General features: G+C 33.5%; 2 protein-coding genes across 3 annotated transcripts; one reads left to right on the forward strand and one right to left on the reverse strand.

Moving 5' to 3' along the window:
* The first annotated feature begins 10,613 nt into the window (after positions 1 to 10,613).
* On the forward strand, positions 10,614 to 12,707 carry LOC105770319 (high-affinity nitrate transporter 2.1). The gene is made up of 3 exons (XM_012591463.2): positions 10,614 to 11,516; positions 11,606 to 11,721; positions 11,813 to 12,707. The coding sequence occupies exons 1-3, from the start codon at positions 10,707 to 10,709 to the stop codon at positions 12,477 to 12,479; spliced, it is 1,593 nt and encodes a 530-aa protein (XP_012446917.1). The 5' UTR covers positions 10,614 to 10,706; the 3' UTR covers positions 12,480 to 12,707.
* Positions 12,708 to 14,352: 1,645 nt separating this feature from the next.
* LOC105770320 (uncharacterized) lies at positions 14,353 to 16,945 on the reverse strand. Of its 2 annotated transcripts, none has more exons than XM_012591466.2 (4): positions 16,814 to 16,945; positions 15,378 to 15,589; positions 15,077 to 15,225; positions 14,353 to 14,959 (listed from the first exon to the last, which is right to left on the reverse strand). In XM_012591466.2, the coding sequence occupies exons 1-4, from the start codon at positions 16,857 to 16,859 to the stop codon at positions 14,875 to 14,877; spliced, it is 492 nt and encodes a 163-aa protein (XP_012446920.1). In that variant the 5' UTR covers positions 16,860 to 16,945; the 3' UTR covers positions 14,353 to 14,874. The 2 variants fall into 2 exon arrangements, with proteins under 2 accessions (XP_012446920.1, XP_012446918.1); XM_012591464.2 differs by having other exon boundaries at positions 14,353 to 14,981.
* Positions 16,946 to 17,652: the final 707 nt, after the last annotated feature.

A 17,652-nucleotide genomic window follows, 5' to 3' on the forward strand; every position in this document is an offset into this window, starting at 1 on the left:
TTTAATATGGGCCGGGTCGGGCTGGGCTCGGGCTTAGCAAATTTTTTTCAGGCCGAGCTTGGACAAATTTTTAGGCCCATATTTCGGGCCAGGCTCGGGCCTAGAAAACAGGCCTAAAATTTTGTCTGGGCCTAGCCCGACCCATGATCACCTCTAGAAGGGACTAGTGACAAAAAGGTTTTTTTTTTTTATAGATAGAGAAGTAATTATTACTTTGAGTTAATTGTGTCATACATCTCAAATTATAACCTTCATTCTAAATTGACCTCAACCTTTAAAACATTCTAATTATATTTTCAAACTATTGAGGTTATATCAATAAGGTCCTTTCATTACCAAAGTCATTAATTTAATTGTTAAATCATATGCTAAATCTCATGTGGCATAGTTTAAAATGAAAATTGCAAAATGAATATTTTAAAAGTCTTGATTTGAGGTTTTGAAATTTTTACGAAAGTTTTATCTTCCATTCCCATTTATTCGGTTTTACTTTATTTTTAGTTTAAATTTTAAAACTTATGCTATAACATTCTATTTTTCTTTAAAAATTTATTTAAATTGTGCACATAAAATTTGGCATGTTATTTAATGGTTTTAATAATAAGACTTAATTGATATAACATCAAAATTTTAAATATATATTTAAAACATTTTAAAGTATAAAGACTAATTTAAAATAAAGATGATAGTAGAATTAACTTTATTGCTTTTACTATATTATATTTCAAATTAAGATATATATATAACACTAAAAACTTAATTGAGTGGGCTTTAATTTAATTGGAGTTTTACAGTCGTTGGGTTTTCATTGGTTGATGCTTGGCTGTACAGTACAGCAATAAGGTTGCCTATCTTCCTCAAGCCCTAGCTTTTATCTATACTTGTGGGTAATGGGGTTTGGTATATTTAACAATGACATGTAGGAAACCCACTATTAATGTACTGTATAATAACAATAATTATTTTGTAAAATAAATAAGATATTTTTTTACAAATAAATGAGATATTTTGACTTTATTCCTTAAACCATTTAAAAAAACTAAGTGTGAATATATAAAATATTATTTATTTAAAAAAAGAGATTGAAACTTTATTCCTTTAATCATTGAGTTGATTTAGGATTTAATGGATTATAGGATGAGATTATGGTTATGTTTGATTTGATAAGGATTTCTTTCATGTTTGCTTTGAAGTTATATAAGTATGGTGGATATTAATTAAAAATCTAGTGATTGGTTTGAAAGTGAAGACATGGCTGCACACTAGAAGTTAGTCAGTCCATGGTTTTGTATCACGTTCATCCACATGACAAGAAAGTCGACAAACATCCCAATTATATACGCTTTTATTCCATCCGCGTTTAATTTTGAAATTTAAACAGCCTGCCAATCCCATTGCCTTAAAAAACATGGGATCAAATAGCCCAATTACCTAGTGATATTTACTAAAATCAGATGCATGGCATGATTTTGCTATTGTTAGTCATATAGATAAGGTGCAGGGAAGGATGATGATATGAGGAAAGAGAACCCAAAAATCCTTTTCCACCTGTGTGTTGCAGAGTGATGTTTTTGGCACAGGAAAAAGTAGATAAATTAATAATAATAATATAAGTGAATTGATAGATTCTTTCAATCAAGCCTCCACCTGAACCCTGGCCCAGATTCGAACAATCTGATGTGGCTGGTGCTCGTTTTTCTTCTCATTTTGTTCGCCACTTGGCCTCTTTTTCTTTTCAATCACCATGATTGAGAAATATATAATTTTATATTACTTTTTCCTATTTATCACTCTTCTTCCTTCGACAAATTTGATGCAGATATTAATAAAACTTGGATTCAGCTCAATTACATTTTTTTTTTGGGGATTTTAATTTTTACGTTTAATATAACAGATGGTCCTGCCAAATATTTTAATCATCACATAAATAAAAGCCATCCATTAACGAATAAAATGAATGGCTGTCATAAAATCAAAATCCGGAAGCATAGACGCGTAGTGGTTAACACCGAAATTCACTCTACTTTTGCTAATAAAATTCCTGTTTCATGTGAAAAATATATTTATAAATAAATCCAAAAACTGTACTCTGTATGTCAGAGATTCAGTTTATATATTATTAAATTAAATTAAAGAAATTAAAAAAAAAACTGTATGTATTGCGTTTGTAAGAGATTCAGTCCGCAGGTCTATATATTATTTAACAATCTTTAATGTCTTTTTTTAATAGAATAAGTTGCTTTAATTAAAATATGTTCTGATGTGATCAGAAACCCAAGCAATGATTCCACAGTAACACTTGGAGAAGTGCCAAAACCCTCGATGGAAGATTAGGAGTTTAGTGTCTGCACCAAGGACAATGACAGCTAAGCACAAATGCTCTTTCTTTCAACAACGGTGAATTTTCTTTGAAATTCAATCTTTAATTAATTAGTACAATGGTATATGTGGAATTTGAGATCAGATCTTGCACACGTTGCATGTTCCAACCAACGTAATCATGATAACGATGTAACATCAAGAACAAAAGGCCATTGCCTCTTTTTGTCAATGTAAGATTTATATTTATTTAGAATATTTTACCTGAATTTAAATGTGGAGGCTTAGATATGCTTAAGCAAATTTAAGAAGTAGTTTGAACCAAACAAGTAATACAATGTTTGATTAAGACGGATGAGGGAAAAGAATGAGTAAAGAGGAGAGGTAATGAAAAAGGGATTGAAATTGAAGTGCCAAGTAAGGAGGGCTTTTTGCAAATGAAAATGAACCGTAGTTGCTGAGTATAGGGTTAGCTATAAATGGATGGTGATTGGGATAGAGATAGAAGGTAGGCGGTTCGCCATAAAATGATGATTGGCCTTTTCAGAGTCAAAAACGTGCCACGCCTTTCACCTTTTAGCCACTTCATCCTTCCGCGCTTTTCCCATTTTCTATTTCACACTAAATAAAACTTAATATATGATCTTTCAGGGTAAATAAATAAATATTTTTTTAATTTTTGCTATGGTTTTTCTAATTACAAATTTGGAGATGAGCGGCACGACTCCAACTTTAATATATGACGTCAATAAACACATAAAAATAATTATATTTGATGAATTTTAGTTAATATATGAGACTAACTTTAATATGTTTGTCGTATTAGATTTTGAAAAATCACAACCTAATTTAATAAATCTAATAATTATCATTTTTAATGACTAAATTTTTAAAATTTGAAAATATAAAAACTAAAACTAACCGAATTAAAGTATAAAATAACAAATCCACAAAATTAATAACATAATTTAACTCAATTTTCTTCAAACTAACAAAAGAAGTTGGCCAGAAAGAGAAACTAATAAGAGACAAAGAAGATACACACATGTGCGCGTGTGTGAACCGAGATGAAAGAGTTTTAGTTTTTAATGATATTTGTTGTGTAGTTTAATCTAGTAAGTCTTTTATTCGACTTCTTCTCTCTCGATATGATTAATCTCTCAAGTGAAACTTAATAAAAACTTCCCATTTAAAGTTGAAAATAGGTTTGAAAGAAGAGGCAGAATCAAAAGCTTCATCTACGTGTTGCATGCATCACGTGTGCATTACGTTTTAATGACTTCAAAAACAATATAATTAATCATTTTATTAGATGTCATATTTAATTTAGAAAAAGGACGGTAAAAATGGAATTGACAAAACAAGTTGGAGAAAAAGGGGGGTTGATGAGAAAGTTGTGGTTCCAATATTGCTGAGTTGGAGGAAAAATAAATAAAGAGAGGAGTATGGTGATGGGTGGTGGTGGGGAAGGGAGTTTCACGTGGGAAGCACGGTGGTTCCAATGGTGAAAACTGAGAATGGGGCGTGGATACCGTACGGACGGGGCCACTACTCCACGTGACAATGGGGCTGCTCCAAAGGACAATGTGCCGCCGACACCCTCTGTCTTTAGGCTCCTTTTTAATAGCGAGGTGCGACCAGGCACCTATTCGCCCCCTCCGCACTCAGTCCCATCATAAATATATGAATATCTAATATAACTCATATAAAGAATTTTATAATGAAACCTTCGAAAGAGGATTGTGCACGGATTTTGTTGTCATGAGTATTTGAGGCGTAATCTGTTATAATCCATCATCGCCTTCTACAAACCCAAGTATATGTCCAGATGTTCTCCTTCTGTGTAAAGGAGTTTTATTATTATTTTTAATTATAATCTGATTTTCAGGTGAAGTACTATTAAAATATTGTGGCTTATTTATTCAAAACTCAGAATTTTCAGAAAGTAAAACGCAACAAAATTTCATGAATCCAGTATTTTAATTAGTCTTTTATAACATACCAAAGTCACCTTTAACCTTTATAATAAAGGTATAAAAATTCATATAAAAATTTCAAAGTAAAATTTTTTTATCTAAAAGTAAAAAATTCATATTCTGAAGTTTATAATAAATAACTTATGACTTGAAAATACAATTTCAAAGTAAAATTACATTCTAAAATTCATATAAAAAACTATCATTATGTAATTTGCAGGCTTAATTAAATGACAGAATATATGTATGTATACACATATAAAATCTATGAAACATCAGTCTCGTGTTCACACACCAAAGAGATATCAAGACACTTACTTGAACTTCTTAAACCAAAACCCAAAAGTAAAAAATAATAATCATCTTAAAATTCCTTCTAAAATTATTTTAAATTTGATGGCTATTTTTCTCAATAATATTATCTTTTAAAATTTTAACTCTATTAATTTTCATAAAATATAATTATATTTAACATTTATTTAATTATTTTCCAAAAGCGTATACATCAATCAGGATGACATCTTTTCGTTAACTCAAACATATAGGCAATCTAGCTGCCTATATATGATAATAATATCCAAGTTATATCACATCATTTAAAAACTGTAGTTTGAAGTATAATGAATGCAGATGGTACCTTTTCTTTTCTACTTTTGATTTAATAATTTGACTCTTCGTAACTATGATATGAACCCTAGGCGTAGAATGCGGTATTTACTACCCGTTTGTTTTTTTTTTTTTGAACTTTATACCAGTGTTGTGGTTGAAAGAAAATAGTTGAAGTTGTCCATCAGGTGGATCTACCGGTGGCTAATTCTGAGCATTTCGTTGTATATCCGGCGGAGGGTGACTGATTTATGATATGATATGATCTGATCTGATCTGATCCTCCTGCTGTTGCCTCTGACAAATCAGCTGTTTCAAGTTTTGGCAAACAGCAACTTGAAATACACTAGGAATAAAAAGGCCGACCTCACGCTTTTCAGTATAGCAACGTCTACAGGGAAAACACTCAATTATTTGTTAGCGGAGGATATTGAGCTGTTCATTGTAGACTTCCAAACAAATGAGGCAGAAGACGAACACCATATACAATATATCATTTTTAGATAGGAAAATATCATGGGAAATCCATCGATTTACATTTGAAGCTTACAACGCAGTTCAAATAATAAATGTATATAACATCGATGATAGTAATAAATATGGCAGTGAATTAAAATAGTCATTATGGTCGGTGTTTTTTTTTTAAGTTTTTGTTTTTAATTGTGCTATGTAAGATTTGACATGTAATTTAACGATTTTAATAATTGAAGGATATGATTGATATAATATTGATAATTCGATAATGTAATTAGAATGTTTCAATATTTGGAGGGCAATTTAAAATAAGAGTAATAATTTAGAGATATTTACTCCAATAATAATGATATTTTGGAAATATAGTGAACATAGGTGGATTATTGGTATCCCTCTAAATGCGAAATAGAGGGATGTTAAAATTGATGTTAGCAACAGGTATATGTGCCTCAACTCGCAGCTCTGAAGGAATGCAAATACAGCCACAGCCATTTCATCCCTTGTTTGCCCACACATTAGTTTATATTTGCAATAATCTTATTTGTATAAAACTTAGATTTGACTTCGATTAGTAATATAAATAATTGGGTGTATAAATTGTACACTGTGCACAAAGTGAATTACTTATTTTTAACCGGAAGTGAAAATGCTAAATGTTACATCTCAATTTGTTTTATTATGAAACGAGAGGCTAAGAAAATCTTTAATTCCGCATGCATGCGATGGTGTACTAAATTAATTCGTGGCTACTCTTTTGTTTTGGACGGTGACCCAAAATCATATTTTATGGGGAAAATCAATTAGATCGACATGACTGACGGTGACACCCAAGAAAAACAAAAACAATTCATGAGGGCTCCATTACAATAATTAACCTTAATTTGTTTCATTCACCTTTAAGGTTTAGCTTTGGAAGGCCAATCAGAACAGTAGACATTCACCTTTAATTCTTGAATAAGGAATTAAATAATTTTATCATTATCTAAATTGAATTACAGAAGTAGCTACATAATCAGAAGAGTGTTGGATTTCTTACATGTGAATCACAGAATCTTGTTTTGTGTAAATGGGACGCTGTTTTCCCTTGAATTTTATTTATTTTTTCATATTCACATTTATTTTTTTATTATTTCATTATATTTTTTTGACCCCTGCTGTTAATGCTGTTAAAAGAATAGTAATCAATTAGAAACACCACATATGTCTCAGTGACCGCTAATGTGGTCATCAACCACGTTAATTGTCTATTGACCGTATCAAAACATTGTAAAAAATATTAAAAATATATAAAAATTGTAGAGAATATTTAAATTATTAAAACATTAAAATGGTATAAAAATATTGTTAAAAACATTTTAAAATTGTAAAAGAAGTTGTTAAAATCATAAAACATTATTTAAAATTAAAAAAAGTAAAAATGTAAATAATTAACAAATCGATTGCTTCTTCTTCTTCAACTTTCTCTATAAATTCCAAAATAATACAAGGAGATTTTTATGTTACCTTTTACTTTCTTTTCTTGCTTTATTATGATGGCATTCTTGTTCTCATATTCACAGTCTTCAAACAAGTAACAATATATGATTCGATTAAAAATTATAAAATTATTTAAAATTGTGAACTAGCCAATTAAATGTTTAAATGCTACTTATTCACAATTTTAATAATTATTCATAATTTTTAAATAAATTTCACAATTTTGATGATCTTTACAAATTTTAAATAGTGTTTTTATAATTTTAATAACTTTTTACAATTTAAAAATATTTTTAACAATATTTATTTTTTTAAAAGTTTTAATATTTTTTTAATATTTTTTTATATATTTTTAAATATTATTTTATGATTTTCAATAAACTCTACAATCTTTTGATCTAATCAACACGACTAATGGCCACATCATCGTCCACATTAGTGTGTTTTGGTTGGTTTCTTTTTCTTTTTAACATCATTAAAGGAAGGGGCCAAAAAGTGTAATAGAATTATAGTTTAAGTATTAAAATGGAACAAAAAAAAGTTTAGGGAACAAAATGAGTAAATGGGTATAGTTCAGGGGCCGAACAGTCAATAAAGCCGAATGGGAATGGGGAGCTGTGTTAAAATACTTGGGCTGAAGGAGGGCGGTGAAGTCCATGGACGTAACAGCCTATCAGTGGTTGAAGCTGGGGTAACCCCAAATTCTTATAGTCTTGGGTTAAGGCTAAAAGCCGAAATAGATAATCTATATGATCTAAAACTTTTAGTAGTAGTAGTTTGGGCCTATTACACCATACCTAAAACCCCAGAAGATTTGGTGCAGTGGTTTTGTTGAGGATGAAGCAACCTTTGGTTTGGACTCGGAGTGCCAAGATCACCTGATTCAAGTTATAGTAATTAATGCGTAGCCTGGGAATGAAAATGACGCCCATTGTCCCTCCACACCTGCATCGTGCCTTGCTTAGCTACCCTTCAAGCATACCATGATTGTTATTCTAAACCATCTTTACATTGATCCAAGACCCAGAGTGAGGCACCAACATCCGTATCGGCATTTGCGTTAGCTCAGGGCATCCATTCCAAGCATGTTACTGCGCTGCTGTACAAGCCAGTTCCAAGATTTACGTTGGGTTGCTTGCTTGGTTTGTCCTTGTGATGGTGTTAGTTGCAATGGACTCAAACACTACTTAATTAGCATTTAGCACAAACAATATTTATTGGTTGGTCGACCATTTAACCTCAAACTTAATATTAACTAGGAGCTGGTTTTATATATTATAGATTTTGACATATCAGTTATGTTGTGAAGTTGCTAATGGATCTGATAGCCATACTGGCCATCACATAGTGTTCTATCACAGGCGTAGACTTTTGTGCTGCTAACACGTCGATCATCCGATCACCATTGTTGATAGAAACAGGTGCTTTGAAATGAGCCAACTACCATCAAGCTTATCTTCAATCTTCAACCCTTTTTTTAATGAAGAAAAATTATTTTGAGATTAATCAAAACATATTAAAAAGATTGGTTTATCATGTGATGATATGCATTTCTGGATTAGTACGATGCATGAATTCTAAAAAATATTTTGAACAATGTACTTGTGTACGGTGGGTATTTTATCAAGCATTTCAAACGATGTTTTTCCAGGTTTATATATATATATATGTGTGTGTATAAGTTTTAGCAATGCAGAAGTCAATGCTCCTGATGATGTATTAATCATAGTTCACGCTTTATGGCCTCTCGAGATAATGTTGAGGTGGATTCTTATGGTCAACGTTCATTACTTTAATTGTAGTTGCCTTGGCTAGCTAACTTGATGAAATCTTGTCATCAAACTTAATCAGTTTTGATTAGTATAACTAAACTTTGGTTCTTTTCCTTTTGTATGGTCGGCTATGATTGATAGATCAATTAAAAGTTATCATATAGTGAATAAGAGCTGGCATTTATCTTTAAATGCTTTACGACATTTCTGAGTTTAATCATTCCACGATTCTTATATATTATTCTAGTCAAAGTGTATGAAATGCATCACTTGACATATAAAGAAAAAAGAAATGTTAATTCAGTGCAGATTTTCGCTTCTAAAAGCTGGTAAGCTTTATCCATTTCCTAGTAAGCAATGTGATGAGGGATGAGTTAAACATGTTATAATGGAGTTTTTATTAATATTACACAACATTATCCTCCATCTTTTTTTCCTTTTTCCAACTTCTAGATGCCTTAACCATCAGACTCTCGCTCTTGAAAGATGCAAAAAAATTCAAGCGGAGTTACTTTCCTCTTCATCTCCATAAAATTCCAACCATAGGGTACACTTCCAAAAGCTCTCGGAGCCTGTGAAAGGGTAAGACTGAGATATATCATATAGTTTCTGTCTGCATCAATAAACCGGTAAGCAAAAGTAGCAAACTATGGGGAAGAAAGAAAAACAAAACTCTAGTTTATGCATTAAGAAATAATGAATCATTTGACTTATGAATAAGTACGAAATTGTGGGCATTATTTTTATGCTTTTTTTATTAATATTTCAACTCTGGAGACTGAATTAAATTTCATCGAAATTATTTGCTATATGTGAATTTTGGTCAAGTTAACGAGGGGTTTGAGTTGCCAAACTAGCCCAAGTAGGGATGGACATGTATATTTTATTAATTTTATCCTGTTTTTGAGAATTTAAGTATAGGTAATTAAGTAAGTTTGTCAAACATTGATCTGTCAAGGCTTCTCCTTTAGTTTAGGTTAACATAATAAACAAGGGTGATTTCAGAAACCTTTAGCAACATGTAGAGGATGAGATCACGAGGTTAGCATGTGTACTTCCACTTTGTTCCAGGAGACTGCTATTACCATTTGTCAAGCTGTATGTATCTGACCTCATCAAATGCAATAATAATAAACTAAAATATAGGAAACAAAATACTAAAAGTAACTAAAGCAATACATACATCCAAATTTATACTGGCTTGGACCTTTTGAACACATATATCTATATATTTCTAGTTTTGCCGACCTATTAAATTATATTTAATATCTATCAACAAAAAAATCGTAAGGGCCTGCTGGACTACTATTTGCATTTTAAAGATGGAAAGCTAGGATTTGCCTTTCTTTTTCCTTGCTTTGATTTAGATGAAACAGAAATTGATATCAAGCTGCACATGAATGTTTTTGGATGGAGGATTATCCTACTTACTTCAATAAAATATTTATTTTCAAAAAAGAAAAAAAAGTGAGATTGATCACTGGCTATATAATTGACATATCATTGGAAGAATTACAGCTTCAATGAAACATAGAAAATCACAAAAGCCCTATATTAATCAAGGTCTTATTTATTAAGGTAAGCATTGGTAGCTGGACCACAAACATCATTAGCTTGGTTAAATCTCTGTAATAGACTAAATTAATTACTTGTAGCGACTCGGCCGTCGAGTCCGAACCACTCCATCTCTGCCAGGGAAAATGTTACTGCCCTATAGTGCCCTTATTTCTCAAGTGCCATTGATTATTCATGTTGATAATATGGGGTTAGTTTGGTAGTTTAAGCAGCTGGTGGACCCCACTACAGAGTACTAATTGATCCCTTGAATATATGATGAGACATTTTCCCTTTAGCTTGATGCGGCGAAGTGGATTAATCTTTTTATATACTAATTTTTAAATATCTTTTTAACTGTTGGGAATCTCCATTAGCTCTTTAAACAGCTCTTAAATGTCAAAGGCATTCTCATATAAATACCAATCAAGTTTTCTTTAGTCTAAACAACAATAAAGGAACTTCCTTTCTACACTTTTCCTGCTTTGGCATATAGAGAGGGAAAGGACCAATTTAGAAAAGAGAGACAATGAGTGACATTGAGGGATCTCCAGGAAGTTCCATGCATGGAGTCACCGGAAGGGAACCGGCTTTTGCCTTATCAGTAGCTTCACCAATGGTCCCAACTGATACAACAGCTAAGTTTGACTTGCCTGTGGATTCGGAGCACAAAGCCAAAGTCTTCAAGCTTTTTTCTTTTGCTAATCCCCACATGAGAACTTTTCACTTGTCATGGATCTCCTTCTTCACTTGCTTCGTCTCCACCTTTGCTGCCGCACCCCTTGTTCCCATTATTCGTGACAACCTCAATTTAAAGAAGCAAGATATTGGGAACGCTGGGGTTGCATCTGTTTCCGGTAGTATATTTTCAAGGCTAGTGATGGGTGCTGTTTGTGACCTTTTGGGACCTCGTTATGGTTGCGCATTTTTGGTCATGTTATCAGCTCCAACCGTCTTTTGCATGTCGTTTGTTTCGGACGCTGGAGGGTATATCGCTGTTCGGTTCATGATCGGCTTCTCCCTAGCTACATTTGTGTCTTGCCAGTACTGGATGAGCACGATGTTTAATAGCAAGATCATTGGGCTGGTCAATGGAACTGCAGCCGGATGGGGTAACATGGGAGGAGGTGCAACTCAGTTGTTGATGCCCTTAGTTTATGACATTATTCGTCATGCTGGAGCAACTCCATTCACTGCTTGGAGAATCGCTTTCTTCATTCCTGGATGTCTTCATATCATCATGGGGATCCTGGTCTTAACACTTGGCCAGGACTTGCCCGATGGGAACCTAAGCAGTCTACAAAAGAAGGGTGATGTTGCTAAGGATAAATTCGGCAAGGCAAGTATTTTTATTTAATTTCCCAGCAAAATTTCCATGATGTCAATTGCTTGCGATTGCTAAAAAGGAAATGGTTTTTATCATTTCAGGTGCTATGGTATGCCATCACAAATTACAGGACCTGGATTTTTGTCCTTCTTTATGGCTACTCTATGGGAGTTGAACTATCAACAGATAATGTCATTGCTGAATATTTCTTTGACAGGTAAGTCTCCCTGCAAAAACTATACATATTTATTTTTTTAATTCAAAAAAAAAAACACTAACAAAAAAATCTAATGTAATTAAACCAACAGGTTCGATCTCAAACTCCACACAGCCGGAATTATTGCTGCTACCTTTGGTATGGCAAACATTGTTGCTCGACCCTTCGGTGGTTATGCTTCGGACAAAGCAGCCCAGTTGTTTGGGATGAGAGGCAGGCTGTGGGTCCTATGGATCCTGCAAACATGTGGAGGTGTCTTCTGCATCTGGCTAGGCCGTGCCAATACACTTCCCGTTGCTGTCTTGGCAATGATCCTCTTCTCCATTGGAGCTCAAGCTGCGTGCGGAGCCACTTTTGGGATCATCCCATTCATTTCACGACGATCTTTGGGAATCATTTCAGGTCTAACAGGTGCAGGTGGAAACTTCGGGTCCGGACTGACGCAGCTAATATTCTTCTCAACCTCAAGATTTTCCACAGCGGCAGGTCTTACTTGGATGGGAGCCATGATCGTGGCTTGCACTCTTCCCGTGAGCCTGGTTCATTTCCCCCAGTGGGGTAGCATGTTCCTTCCGCCTTCAAAAGATGAAAACAAATCCACCGAAGAACATTACTACTCCTCAGAGTGGAACGAGGACGAAAAGAAACAGGGCAAGCACTCCGCAAGTCTCAAGTTTGCCGAGAACAGCAAGTCTGAGCGTGGAAAGCGCGTGGCCTCAGCACCAACCCCGCCCAATGCAACACCGTCCCAGGTTTAACCTATCCAGGCGTGGAACAGTAGATATTACAAATTAATCTTTCTTGTTGAATAATGGGAAGGGTTATTGTACCGTGTTGTATTCTGAATCTGAACCTTTGCCTTTTCATCTCTTTTGCTTCTTGGGAAGCGCTTCTTGTGTTGTTTAGATGCAACATTAATACTATTATAATATCCATAACTAGGATTCCAAGTTATTGAAGAAAAGAATCTAAATGGGAATTGTTTATTGATGTGCGTGGCAGTGGCAATCTTAATTTTTTAATATCAAGGGAAAGTTGACTTGTCTTTCATTGTGAAACACAACTCGAGTTTTGTCCATGCATATGTAAGCACAACATATTAAAAAAAATGTAGGGCTGGGCTAGTTGGGAAAAGGGAAACAAAAGAGTCCTGATTCATACTCAGGACACTGGTCACAACATTAGTGAAATGGGATTTTTGGTTTTATATTACAACTTTGCAACCACAATTCCATTTAAATCGTGAGGGTAAAATTTTTACCCACCTACTTATCTTATTCAACACTATTTTTTGGTTTAAGAAAAAAATTCAAATAAAATCGAAAATTTCAATAATTTATCAAACACTCTCAACTTTTTCTATTTATTATTATTTCTTGGAGCTTTATAAACTTTTTGATATTACATATTTTTAGATTTTTAAGAATTTAGAATTTTTAAAATTTTATCTTTTATTTTATAGAATTTTATATATTTTTACTTTTCTTTTGAATTATTTATATTTTATATAATTTTTGGCCATTTATATTTTATACAATCTTTTTACAATTATTTCATAGAAATGACGACATAGCTCTATGTATATGACATGCTGTGTCCATGATATGGATAAAACAATGCCACATGGTGCTTTGTTATAGATAAAAATTTCATATGGTTTTATAATGTTTTTAGATTAAACGTTATGATTAGATATGTTAATGATACTTGTTACGTAAGTTTGAAGGCTCATTTGAAATTTAAAAGGGTTTAGATAAAAATATTATATTCGAAAAATGAGTTTAGGTAAAAAAATTAGTTCTATTTAAAAATCTGAGTCGAGTTTGGGTTTGAACCTTCAAGGCCCAAGCTCAACTTATTTTTCAAGTTTGTAATGTTTATATTATATTATTTTTATATATTATATAATCTATAACACATAAAAATTAAACCAATAGTAATATATAGTACTATTCTAATGTATACATTAACAAAATTTAAGATCACTATCTATAAAACTGTAATAGATAAAAAATATTAAATTATTAAATTAAAATAAATATTTTTAAAATTTTAAAAAATTGAACAAACCTAAAACGATCTTGGATTAACTATTTACAAATATTGACGTGTTTAGGTAAAATCTTATACTCATATATTGGGCTGAACCAAGTGTGAGTAAGCCGACCCGACTCGACCCATGAACACTTCTGATTGTGATAGAATGTAAATTTAAATATAAAAAAAAAAGGGAAGAAAAAACCATAGAAATGAAAAGGAAATATTGTTGCGAGACTGAACCACGGGCTTTTAAAAACATTAAAAAGATAACTTCTAATTTTAACTCTACTCAGTGATTAAGGCACACTATTTTTGGCTACAAATCTAACTTTCCAAATTAATCTGAGACGATTTGAGCGTATGAGTATAAAAAATGGTATATTCAGCAAAGGATGTTCCAACTATCACGGCTCTCTATTTGAAAATAGAGCTCCTGCTACAATAATTTATATATATATGGCCTTTTCGTATAAATCAAATGGCAATTAGGTTATTCAAAGTCCACTTTTGATTTAGATATTATAATTAACCTGACCTTCTGTAATATAGTGCACCACAGGTCGATAGTCAAACATGTTTACAACCACCATCTAGCAGCAACAGAATAGTGGGAACCCTGTTTTATTGGGAAAATCATAAAACTATGATTGGTTCTTAGTAGTTCTCAAGTTGATGGGATACCATATTGTGAAAAAACAAACTGACCCTTTGGGATATACGATAGGGCCCACCCCCGGGCCCCAAGTTCAAACAATCACAATAACTAGGAATCTCTGCTGCTACCCTCCCAGGGCTTTTACAAAGTTAACGACCAATTCCTTGTTATACAACATCAACACTTCCTACCACACTTTGTCTACCTCCTTTCCTGTTGCCTACTAATTATCTCTTCGGAGGGGCAGAAATGGCAGAAATTGAAGGTCACCAGAAAGCTCCATGTATGGAGTGAAGCTTATCAAGTACTTTAGGTACATGCATGAAACAAGGTATCTTATATCATCTCTGAAACACAAAAAATTAATTTACTTCTATTCCTTAGCTGAAACATGATTCTCGCCTTCCATGGGGCAGCAACATTTTGGGCAAAAACACAACATTGCTGTTCGAGCTAAACTAGCTTAACTTTCCACTCCCTCCACAAGTAGTACAAGATCGAGTAGAAGAGCATTTTGTGCAGTAGCTCCATTTCTTGGGAAGTCTGAAATGATCCAGCTCCAATCCTCAACATTTATAGCATCAATTAATATACAGGGGAAGAATGAATGAGGAAATATATATATATAGAGAGAGAGAGAGAGAGCGAGAGAGAAAATACCCAGCTGTGTATCGTGTGGCCATATTCTTTGCAGTCAGTCTTGCCCTTTCTGCACTTTCTTCTGACATTTTTTTCAACACAAATCCTTCACCTCTACATTCTGAACATATCCCAGAACCCTCACAATCTTCACAAGTTCTCAAAGGAACCTTCAATCTCAAAGGAAAGATCAAAGGTCAAGGCTTCGGCAACATTCCAAACCAAATGCACTCGTGGAACGCACAAGGAAAATTTTACTTGCTTCAATGTTTATGAAATCAACATTTTTAAAATCAAAGGAGGAAACATAAAGAGTACTAACCTCAGTTGCATCAGAAGCTTTAGTTCTCCTAACAAGAAACGTTGCTGCCGCTCCCACAACTGTTGCAGCGATTGCAACTGAAGCAGCCGTTTCCGGCAGTGCCAAAGATGGCGTGGCTAATTTTCGTCTATGTTCTTTTGGTTTTGCAGTAATCAAGGAAAAGGCTCTATGATCTAGTGCACTCTGGACTTTTGGCCACGAATCTCCTAGTGCTTCACAACATCATAAGGAAATATCAGCAAAAGCAACCTCCAACTTAACAAAACAGTATCATCATGTATAAATTGCTAAAGGATCACAGCTTACTTGACCGACGCCCTTTTACTTTTTTTTATATTATCCAGGGTCAATCAAATTAGCTCGCAAAGCTCAAGCAAACTGACAATTTTCCACAATCCATCAATCAAATAACACTCCAACAACGCAGATAAACTGCATTCTGTCAGGTTAAATGAAATGAAAATCCAAAATCCAACTTAAAGAACAGAACAGACAGGAAACAAGGGCCCAATTCCCAGGGGAAAGGAATCTAGTTTCTATCTTACTCAAAGCACCTAAGTTATTTGTGGAAAGAAATTAGGGCATATCAAAGGCTTGCCTTTAGTAATCTATAAATTCTTTGATCCAATCACAATTTTTATGGAACTAACACCATCGGTTGAATGGGAGAAAAGACTTGTAAGATGGCCAAATTGAGAGAATCATATGATAGCCCAGAGCAATGAAATCAGATTAACAAACACAAGGATTTGCTCCTCCAAAAATCATTAGCAGTAATGAAACCAATCAAGTACTACACTGACATGGGCCATGACCTTCAGCTTCTATAATCCAGCAGACCTAAAGCCTTAATAATAACAATTAATCATAGATATAAAGGTCTAAACCAGAAAGATTAAAACCAAAGCATTTACTCCACCCAGAACTCTCACTGAAACAACAATCTCCAACTAACATTTAACTCTAGTGTCTCCCCCCACAGCGCAACCAACCCTATTCTAATGTTCCGTTCACCCGCCGCGACCATCAATAGCTTGAAAAAACAAGTTCAAGCAACCATCTTTAGCTTAAATGATTGCACCGTTAAATCACAAACCTTTCTTGATAAATATTACAATAAAGGAATACAATATAACAACCACCCATATAGCTTCATATATTCAGATAAAACAACAACCCCGTGGAGACCAAGGCCTAATCTTTAATGGTTAATTGTCGATTTCTCATTACAAGGACTCTCATTGTTTCAAATTTAGGTGCATCTATTACAGCCAACTACTTCCAGTTATTTTCATAAAGCTTGAGTGGTTAAGCTCGTAATAAAGAGAGAGAAAATGAAAATTAACAAAGTCTACCTCAAATTTCTCATGTGTATATATATATATATATATATATATATCAAAATAAATGAGAGTTTATAGTTTGTTGAGACTTACTCCTGCAGTAGGATGTAAAGGTTAAAGTCTGAAGCGAGAGCTCCATGGGTCTTTTATTTTAGCTAACAGAACAACTGGTTTTTTCGAGTCTCAAGTCTCTTATCTACGCTGTCGTGTAAAATAACAAGTTAGCCCTCATTCAGCAACAAAATTACGTAAATACCACCCACATCTACAATTGACAACATATCCAACTATTAATCCTCTGGACATCAACACGTTGACATTTTAGTTTTACAGCATTAACCAACACTGAACCCGAATTTTAACAACAGAACCCCCCATAGCCATAGGTAACCCTGAAGTGTATCAACTTTGCTTGCTGTTTGATAAAGTTCATACTTCTTTGGTTTCAGTTTCTAGGCAAGGATAGCAATAACTCTATACTAAGCTGTTGCTGAATATTGCTTTTATGTTTCAACCAGTTCAAAACTTAATGTGCATTTAAGTGAAGGGCCACAAATTCTAGACAGCTATTCAATATACATCGGCCTAAAGCTTCAAGATGCATAGACAAAACGTGAAACTAGTCCCCGATTTGCACCCTGGAAAAATTGCAGGACTGGTTGAGAATTACTCTACGAAGTTAATGCATCTAAATTTAATAAATGTCAACACCTCTAGACATAAATCGTTTTTAATTTTGACATTAACGGTGCACCTTTCTCTCACCTACTGCTAAACCCCTATAGATTAAAATACTTATTCTGCCAGTAACATTGCCAACCAGCCCTTAATTGATTACAGGCGAGTAATTTTAAGCATAACCCTTATGTGGGTTAGCTTCCATTCACCTACATTGGACAAGTGGCTTATATATTTAATGCATCCATGTTGGC

This window comes from Gossypium raimondii, chromosome 5 (assembly GCF_025698545.1).
Source record: "Gossypium raimondii isolate GPD5lz chromosome 5, ASM2569854v1, whole genome shotgun sequence".
Lineage (NCBI taxonomy): Eukaryota > Viridiplantae > Streptophyta > Magnoliopsida > Malvales > Malvaceae > Gossypium > Gossypium raimondii.